General features: G+C 37.7%; 1 protein-coding gene across 1 annotated transcript; it reads left to right on the plus strand.

Annotated features, from left to right (window-relative positions):
- The first annotated feature begins 9,800 nt into the window (after positions 1–9,800).
- LOC143620483 (cysteine-rich receptor-like protein kinase 11) lies at positions 9,801–10,595 on the plus strand. The gene has a single exon (XM_077092175.1). The coding sequence runs from the start codon at positions 9,801–9,803 to the stop codon at positions 10,593–10,595; it is 795 nt and encodes a 264-aa protein (XP_076948290.1).
- Positions 10,596–10,829: the final 234 nt, after the last annotated feature.

Here is a 10,829-nt window from a genome sequence, read left to right on the forward strand (position 1 = left end):
GCTTCTTGAACTGCAACAGTTCTTCATGCATGGCTTCGACCCAAGAATTTTCTTTCAATGCAACTTTGTAGTCTTTAGGTTCGACCTGTGAAATAAAACAAGCAAAAAGACATCTATTAATGTTACCAGAGGTACTACGTGTTTGAATGCCAGCAGATGGATCTCCAATGATGTTCTCAGTCGGATGCCGTCTGTGGATTGGTAACTGTGGAATTTGTTCGACATGCTTGACTGGTGTTGCCTCAAGCTCAATGGATAAGCTTTCTATGGGATGAAAAACAGTAGTCACATTGACAGGAGCATGTGGTTGAGGATCACTGGCACCTTCTTCTTGATCAACCAGATGTTCTTGAGTAATGGGAACCTCCCATAGGTTGTCATAGAAAGGAAAAACAATGGCTGGAACTGATGTTGAGTCGGTGTTGCCAGAAGCTTCATTCTGAACAGGATCATTTTTCACATTTGCTTGATCAGTTTCCACAGCAGATCCATGAATTTCTTCGCCAGAGGGAGGTGTAGGAACAGATTCAACTACACTAGGTTCTATTGCTGGATTCTCTACTTGATCAGTCTGTTCGTTCTCCACATTGTCAGCTGACACATATGAATCGTATCTGAATCATCGGTGTCTTCGATAATGGGCATCTCAGTAGTGTCTGCGGACCGATGTACTTCATTTACCGCGGCCTGTTGATTTGCCACGGCAGGTGCATTAAGTACGGGTGCAGGAGCAGCTACATGAACATCTTCCAGGCCTCTCAAAATAGCATGCATTAAGATTGACTGATCATCTTCAGATTGAGCTGGTGCAATCACAACATTGGGAACAGGTGCCGAAGTTGTATACATTCTTCGAAATTGCTTGAATAGCCCTTTATAATCAAACATCCAATTCGGACCAGTGTGTGCATCAGTAGGATTCAATTCTTGCCAATTGATGTTGAACGATTCCAAGATTACTCTGGTTTTGTTGTAGACGCGATAAGCACTTTTGTCAGCTGAATAGCCTACAAAGTAGCACTCATCCGCTTTCTCAACAAACTTGGAGGTTGTTGCAACATTTGTTTGGAGCACAGTGCAGGGACATCCAAACGTTCTGAAGAAATTGACCCTTGGCTTTCTTTCATAAAAACTTCATAAGGAGTCTTGTTCTGTCTCTTGTTCAGCAACACACGGTTCTAGGTAAAGCAGGCAGCATTTTTGGCTTCACCCCAGAAGAATAATGGAAGTTGCGAGTATGACAACATTGTTCTATCAGCTTCAACCAATGTACGGTTTCGTCTTTCAGCCACCCATTTTGTTCAGGAGTGTAAGGTGCACTAAACTGACGAAGGATCGCCTTGTTGTGACAAAACTCATTCACCACTTTGTTGCATAATTCTATTCCGTTGTCACTTCTGATACACTTGACTCGTTTATCAGTTTGATTCTCAACTAATACGATGAACCGAAGTAGAAATTGAGAAGTCTCATCCTTGTTTCCTAGAAGAAAAGTCCAACTGAAACGCGCGAAATCATCAGTAATAACCAGACAGTAGGCTTTTCGACCTATTGCCAATGGTTGAATTGGACCAAAGAGATCCATATGTAGCAGTTGAAGAGTAGAGTTTATGGAATTGACAGTCTTGGGTCTGTGAGGAAGTTTGTGCTATTTGCATTTTGAGCAAAATAAACATTTTTCAACACAATGAAAGGATTTAACAGGCAAACCCCTCACATGGTCACCTTTAACTAACTTATTCAAGTTCTTAAAGTTGACGTGACCCAAACGTCAATGCCATAAAGATGAGTTGTTCTCCGAGGCCTTGGACATCAAACAAGAAGCAGTACGCATGGAATAATTGCTTCTCATGTCCAGAATATAAGCATCATTATGCCTCGGAGTACGCATCAAGATCCACTCATCAGGGACTTTAAAACCTAGTTTTAGATTAAGACACTCATTTTCTGTAAAAGAGTTGAGAAATGCTTATCATAGATTTGAGAGACACTGAGAAGATTGTGGTTGAGCTGTTCCACAAGATTAACTTCATCAAAGGTCAGAGTACCATTGGAGACCTTTCCTTGTTTCGTGATTTCTCCTCCTACGTCATCAGCAAAAGAGACATGTCCATCGTCGAATGGTTTCACATCAAACAGCAGGGACTCATCTCCTGTCATATGTCGAGTGCAGCCACTGTCTAAGTACCAGATACTGTTGACATGCCTTCCAGGTTGACCCTACACACATGAACAGCTAATTAGTGGAGGGGCCCTGAGACCTCGTTGTCTCGGGAAAATTAAACAGAAAATCACCAAGTTTAATTTTATGACTCTTAAAAATATAATCTCTTGGTGAATCAGAATCTGAAAAGTAATCCCTCGAGTAACAAGAGTTGTAATTTCCTCGGTTTTGAAAAGGTTTTCTGGATTGCCTTCGTTTTGGTTTTGTTTTAACCTTAAAATCTTCTTGATTTGCTTTTGTGAAAACCTTTGAAGGGTTCTTGGGCTTTTCAGCTTCCGTACCCTTTGCTAACCTTTTTCTTTCTCTTTGGGTTAGCCAAAATGGTTTCTTGGGTTTCTTACACTTTTGTGTTCGAAATCCGTCTCACTGGCAGTTGAGTGAGTTTGGTTAGACATTTTCTTAGCTTTGTGATGAACCTTAGCAAATGCCTGACCAAACACGCTGTTTAAGTCTCTTTGTTGCTTGTGCTAGTTCTTGCAATGTCTCGCAAGATGAGAAGGATTTCCACAAACAAAGCAACACTTTCTTTGGTTGTATCTATAGACTTCAAGTTCACTAAAGTATGGGTGATAAGGTGATGTAGTCGGGTTAAAATGTTGGAAACCTCTATCTGATTGATAATAATGATCATATGAACGTTGAGTAGCAAAATAATTTGGTTGCCTAGGTTTTTGTCGAGAGTAGTAATAGGCACTATCAAATTGATCATAATATTGAGAACTATTGTTGTAACTTGTATTTTGAGATAATGAAGTTTTTTTAGGTGGCACATATTTACAGGATGTGCTTGGTTTTTCATTTTCAAAACTAGATTATGGTTTTCTCAAATTCTCAATATGATGATCAGTTGATGAGCAACTAGAACTATTCTGTTCAACAACCTTTTCTTCGATTGTTTCATCAAATATTGTTTCACACTCAGAATCAGACGAAGAACATTCATTTTCATTACAAACAATTTCACAACTTTCATCACATGAACTTTCACAAAATACAACTTTTGTTCCTGACATCAAACTTCCTAACATCGATTCACACACTTTATTACAAACTGGGTTGTTAATTGATTTGGTTAAATCCACGAATGATTCAAAACGTGGTTCTAACTCTCCTTTTTGCTTACAACCCATGTTAACCTTTCCACATTCACCAAACGGCAGGAACAAATTTCACTGGTTTTGGTATTCTACCAATCCCATATGACATTTCTTCCTTAGGAGAAGTATTATGGCTAAACTGGGGTAAACTAGTGTAGTTGTCATTAAAATATGGAGGTACAACTGTATAGTCGTACCCCAGCCCCGTTTTTAGCTTAGTAATTCTCTGGGCTACAATAAGATCATCTAGCTGCTCAGATGATGTTTCAAATATTTCGACTATCTTTTCTTCTTTCTTTTTATCAAAAATGTCAAGTTTCAAATTTCAATTGCATCTTTTAATTCAGAAACTATGTTTTTAAAATATACTACTTCTTGTTCTGTTTGAAAAATTTTTAAGTCTAAGATTTGCTACATCATCATGATGAATTTCAATCTTTTCAACGTAAATCTTGTCGGCTTTTACATACTCAGCATTAAACTCTCGAAGATGTGAAATTTCTTTCAAGACTTCATCATGATTATGTCTATAAAAATAAACCAAGTTAATACAAGCTTGAGAGCAAAGATTTTGATGTACCTCATCGAGTGGTGATGCACTGGGAACAGTGTTTGAAGATGAAGATGCTTCATTGTTGGAAGTGAAAGCCATGCAAGCTTGATTTAGTGGATTATTCAGCTCTTGAAATTGATCATCCCAACCCACATTCTGGAACTCTGTTTGAGAGACAAGGGCTCTAGTGTTTGAGCTTGAGTTACCCTTGTGTGGATGACCTCCAATTCTTGGAGCTGAACTGCTTGGCTTGTGCACTTCATGCTTCTTACCAACTGACTTAATATCTTCATCCGTTACTTCAGTCACACGAATGTCGTTTGATGGTTTTGGGGGATTTGTGCATTCCATTGAGAAGTGACCCAACTCACAACAGTTGTAACAACGAAGCTTCTCCTTATCAAATCCAATCCTCTTCCTGTCAGAATCCTTGAAACTGTCTTTCCCATATGTCTTCATGAAGTTTGTAGCTTTGTGTACCGCCATAGCCATTTGATACTTGATATCCATCTTCTCGAGATCCTTTTGATTGATGTCTTTGAGATCTCCTGTTTCAAACTGTTGTGGCAACAGATTTACTTTCATTAAATCTTCATGACATGACGGGAATGCATGAACTAGTGAAACATTTGAATCATTCAGCATTGGGAGGACTTCACAGTAGCTAGAACTTTTGCTTTGCTAAGGCTTTGAAGAAGAGATCCCATGGGCTTTCAATGCTTTCTCAACCGCACTATCAACTGCCTTTTGAAATGAGCTTGAACCAGATGAAGGAGACTGATTTCCAGTTGAGATAAATGTTGTTTCTTGTGGAGGCACAGCTGAAGAATACTTTGGAGTGGTTACTGGATACATGTTGTGCTGGGTCTTGCTTATGAAAGTAGTAGGCATTGTAGTAGCATTACTCATCCCAGCTTGATTCAGAGAACTCATATGATTGTTCATCCTCATTTGCTTATCCATTTCAAAAGACTTGATAGTAGATATCAAACAGTTGTTGGCATTGCATTCAAATTAGTAGTTCTCTTGATTGTCACAGTATTGGTGCTCCAGCTATACGGCAAAGAATTCATCAACTTGTGGTTGATCTCGGAATTTGTGATGTTGACACTATCAGCTCTCATTCTTACCAACAACTTTTCAAACCTTTTAATCAAATCCAGCATACCTTCTCCTTGTCGGTAGTTAAACATGTTGAATTCCTCCTTTAACAGGGCCTTCTTGTTTTCCTTAACTTCAGCATTTCCCTCAACTTTTTCAACCAGTGCATCCCACAAACCCTTTGCACTCTTGTGCTCCTGTAAAGTCTCAGTAATTTCATTTGAAAGACAAACAGTTAAAGTGAGATACGCTTTCTTGTCTTGTTCAATTAAAGTCTTATCATTTAGATCATAACTTTCAACGGGTTTTGGTTGTTGTCTAGCTGCAGTGACTGTCATGGGAACATGAGGACCTACTTCAAAACATCTCATCAACTCAGAGTCAGTCAAAGAGATAAAGTTCATGAACCTCCATTTAAAATCGGCAAAGTTGTCATCTAAGGTCATAAACTTTGGAGGTTTTGTAGGTGTTCCCACTTGGTTCTCAAGCAACAAATACCCCTTCAATAGCTCATAATCAGTACTAGTCATGGTTACAACAGTCTCAAACACTAAAAGTTCTTAAGCAGTTTTAATTTTAACCCAAAAAAGAATTTCGCATAAAGTAAGTGTGCGAAGCGAAACAGGCTTATGCGAAGCGAAGTGAACAGTAACGCGAAGCGAAATGATCCTGTGTGAAGCGAAATGGTTCTGATGAACAGTGATGCGAAGCGAAACAGTTGGTGTGAAGCGAAATCAATCTCGTGCGAAGCGAAAAACTTTCACGCGATGCGAAAATCCTATCGAAGGAGGTTTACGCGAAGCGAAAAAGTCTTATGCGAAGCGAAATTTTCAAAGCTTCCAGAAACAATCTTTCTTGGGATCTGTTCCACCTAACTTGTCAGTTCTGGTCAAAAGTTGGTACACTAACTTTCATGAATCATGCGATGCGAAATATTTAACTTTTGATGTTTAACAACTTTTAAACCCGAATCACTAATTTTTAACACCTTTAATCCCAATTCTTTTAGATCTAGAACTTGTATACTTGTTATTTCTACCAAGAACACTTTCTAGGTCATTTTTATGAACTTTGAAGCCGATTCTTTTTGTATTTTTTGTAGTTTTCTTGTAAGAACACTTTCTTTTCTTCTTTCTCAAGATCAAAACCCAAGGTTGTGATCCAAAAACCTCAACTAGTGAGCCGTAACTCTGATACCAGTTGTAGGTCCCAACGCGGGTGGGTCTAACAACGTGTCTTGGATCAACCAAACTCGGTGCTAACGGAATATCACACCAAGCTACCTTTGGTCTCGGATTTTGAGTGTTTATGTTCAGGACGAGAAATAAGAGTGAGAGAGAGAACAAGGAGAAAGCAAATATGTGAGAGTTTGAGTTTTTGACAAAAGGTTCTTGTTTCTCATGGCATGCTCCCTATTTATAGGGAAGCATGCATGAGAAGCATGTTTATATTCATCTAGGCCCAATGGGCTTCTTTACAAGGCTCAAGGCCCAATACATACAAAATGGCTAACAAGCCCAAATACATAAACAAACCAATACAAAAGACTTAGACATACAAAACAGGGCCTAACACAGAACTAATACAAAAAGGTCGATAAAACCCACCTGGTCATTTGTAAAACCTGAGTGTTGTTGGTCCCAGGCGTGATGGCTGTGAGTTGATACGTATAACCGCTTTAGTTATCTTTAAAACCACATAACAAGCCAATAAAGAAAAACAAAAAAATAAATTACTTGACCCAATCAAATTTTGCCAAGCGAACCAGTCGTTTGATAGCGGCACCAAAGTTCTTCTTTGTTCCATATGATAATTCCAACCATAAATGGAAACCAAGTTACTAGTTTCACTTGTACTCTTTCTTCAAACAATCTTCAACGATGCTAATCTCTCCATATCCCCAGATCGGCAATCCGTCATATGCGGGAAAGATGGTAATTTCAATTCCAATGAATTGTTAAAAGAACAAGATGTAGCATTTGATGCACTTGAAAAAGGCTTAAGGTTTGCACAACATTTCAACGGTGCTCTTGGTAGCGGTAGTGGTGGTGGAGTTTGGACAAAAGCTCAACGCCCCCCAAAAGGAAGATTGTTTGGAGTGTGTAAAAGCGACCATCCCTACTCTTAAGAAAAACTGCCCTAAACAAAAGGAAGGCGCGGCCTGGTCGGTCTTACCAAAGTGCGTTATGCAGATCGACAAAGTGAAACAAACCTTGGGGTGGAATGGATTCGGTTCTTTCCTACACCAGCAGCGGCACCTCCAGCTCCTACTACTGCTGGTGAGTTGGAGAAGGGGTTGAATAATTTGGCAAATAAACTCAAGGATATCGTAAACAGAGTTAACAATCGTGACAGGTATGGGTATGGGTCTATAAATTATGGGCCAGGTTCCCGCACCTTATACGGGTCCATGCAGTGTTTTGTTGGGATATCAACGGAGAACTGCACGAAATGTTTATCCGAAGCAAATAATTAAATCCTTGATTGTTGTAGCAAATTAAGAAAACAGTATGGAAGGGCTTTTTCTGCTATTTGTGCCTTTTGGTATGCACATGATAATTTTCTTCCCAAGACGCTACGGACCTTCTCCATCACACCTCCGCATATATCGGGTTAATTGACTTAAAAAAAAATACATGTTGGAAGTTCAATGATAGTGAGATCGATGTGTTCTGCTGAAGGCCCGTATATAACTCTTTTCTATTAATAATAAAACCTCAACCTGCAATAAGTTACGACTCTCTTAACCCCCTGTATCAACTTGAATGATTTAAATCTAGGTAACAAATTCATTAATGGTGTGTCCGTGACAGTATTTTCTTCTTATTATTTTTTTAATGAAAATGTTACTGACGTTTAGTATAAGTTCATAAATAAAATTTTAAAGCATTGATCTATTGATAAGCAAAACCTTAATGCACAGTCCAGGTACATACATTAAAGTTTGTCTAGGTTTTTTGTTTTTGCTTTTTTTTTTTTGTTATGCATCTCATCAAGTTAATATTCAATTCAGAACATACCATAAGATGGTTACTAAACAATATATATAAACTGAAAGTATTTTGAGTTTTCATATAAGTATTCTAAAGTATCTATGGTTTAATTAACAGAATCAAGGAATTGGATAAGATTGTATTTTTAAAGGATGTGGGTTCAAGTTACATCACATGATTGTCAATAAAAATGTGTAATTTAAAAGTAGAATCAGAGTATGTGAATATAAAAGCCCTATTTTAAAAAATGTGGGATCAAGTCAGATCCCTTTTTACAATCAATCAATGTTTAATTAGATCTCTCCTTTTTTTAATGTATGACAAATCAGGTAGCTAAAATAAAACATTACTACAATTTTATAGAACTACAATTCTATTAGACTATAGAATTGCAATTCTATTAGACTATATGTAGTGGTTTTAGCTAATTGTATAGTTAAAATATCATGTAGACGTCATGTAAGCAAAAACAAATTCACTAAAGCTCATCTTAAATCAAATGTAGTGGTTTTAACTAATTGCATTTACTACTCAATCATTTTTTATTTACTTAATACTTTATTATTCAATAAACATAATACTTAACTAATAAAGCCACACAAAAAATGTTAGAGCATTTAATAAAATTTACAAGCACATAGGAAAAAAATAACATGTTACATAAGAAAAATAAACAAAAGATAGTTGAAATAAAAAAGATATTAGAATATTTTTTATTAAAAAAATGACTACTCGTTGACACGATATTTGACACGAATTTCGTCTTTCCTCCGCTCAAATATATCACGATCACTCGAATATAGCACGTCTCATCTACCTCCCAAGAAGATAAATCATTAGGTCATGGATACATTTTTTTATATAAAATATGAGAGAACTAGTGTTTTGCACAATGCGTTGCGCGGGGGCGGGTGGTAAAACCCGGCGGTGATAAACCCAAGTGTTGTCGGTCCCGGACGTTGAGGCAATAAGTCGAGTGGAATTTGGTCGGTTTCAGTTACATGCGTTATGATACCGGAACTATAAAACAAAATCAATAGGGTAACGTCGGTTGGCAAAACTCGGGCGTTAGGAAGACCCGAGCGTTGTCAGTCATAGGCGTTGAGACGGTGAGTATACGCAAATTCGGTCAGTTTCCGTCATGTTCGTTACGATATTGAAACTAAAACAAAACAAAAAACAAAACTGGCATGCGGTCGGTTTTCGTTACGGTGAACTAAAACAAAATATGATGAGCCTACATGAATTCGGTGGGTTTCGTCATGTCTGTGATGATACTGGAAGTAAAACAAAAGAAACAAAAAAACAAATTTGGTATTGGGCCGGTTTTCGTTACGATACCGGAAGTAAAACAAAATAAAGTGTACCAATGTAGTGCCGTCAAGTGGCCCAATGAAAGCTTAGCAGCACCGAACTTCTCAATTATTATAGATAATAATACAGAGTGTATTATGAGAGATTAGAGAGTGAATTTTATAAATTATATATAGGTAAAATCCTCTTATTAAAAAGAAATTAGCAATTGAAGTCATGCCTTAATTGTACTCACCAAATGGAGCCCGTTAAGGCTTTGGCGTACAATGAGAATGGCAAAAAAATAGGAGGTGGTGTAGTGGTATATAACAATTACATGGAAGCCAAGTAAGCATTATTAACACCTCTAAAATGTCCACTACATCCAGTCTTATAGTGCACACGTTTTTTTTTCAATCAACCAATCAGATTATTAGAACCGTCTAAAACTCAACTTACTTTTTTAACTTATGTTAACACTCATCACTATAACTATCGGTTAATTGCAAACATGAAATATCAAAAAATTTTAACCACAAATGGAAACCAAATTCCTAGTTTCACTCATACTCCTTCTTCAAGCAATCTTCAACAATGCTAATCTCGTTATAACCAGACAATCCGCCATTTGCGGCAAAGATGGTAATTTTGATTCCGATAACTTGTTAAAAGAACGAGATGAAGCATTGGTTGACCTCGACAAAGGCTTTGGGTTTCCAGGAGTTTACAACGGTATTCAAAGGGGTACTAGTAATGGAGTTGTGGCCAAATCTATTTGCCCCCTAAATACCAAAAAGGAAGATTGTTGGGAGTGTGTAAAAAAGACCATCCCTGTTGTTAAGAAAAACTGTCCTAAACAAAAGGAAGGTGCGGCCTGGTCGGTCACACCAAAACTGTATTGTGTGCGTTATGCAAATCGACGATTTGAAACAAACCTTGGGACGGAATGGTTGTGGTTCTTTCCTACAACGACACCTCCGGCTCCTAGTACTGCCGGTGAGTTGGAGAAGGGGTTGAATAATTTAGCAAATAAACTCAAGGAGATCGTAAACAAAATTAATAATATGGACAGATACGGGTCTGGCTCTATAAGTTATGGGCCAGGTTCCCGCACCTTATATGGGTCCATGCAGTGTTATGATGGGATATCAATGGAGAACTGCGTGAAATGCTTATCTGAAGCGACTACTACAATCCATGATTGTTGTAGCAAATTAAGAAAACAGTCAGGAAGAGCCTTTTCTATTAAGTGTGCCTTTTGGTATGCACATGATAACTTTCTTCCCAAGCATCTCTGTCACACCCCCGTTGATTTAACAAAATTCATATACTAATTCCTTTTTTTATTGTATGATCCATGATGACAATCGAATGATCTCTAACGACAAGTTATATACTTATTTTAATTTATGTTATTAACCTTTTATTTTATTTTAAATGTGTTGAAATAGTATGTGTTACGTATATAACGAGCTAGTACTTGGACCCACGTGTTGCGGCGGAACTGGAAGACGCGCTAAAGCATATACACACGTTGGACATGTTAACTCGCATGTTAGGACACATTA

This window comes from Bidens hawaiensis, unplaced genomic scaffold, assembly GCF_021521415.1.
Source record: "Bidens hawaiensis isolate Kalapana, Puna unplaced genomic scaffold, B.hawaiensis_p1.1 tig00002572_1, whole genome shotgun sequence".
NCBI lineage: Eukaryota > Viridiplantae > Streptophyta > Magnoliopsida > Asterales > Asteraceae > Bidens > Bidens hawaiensis.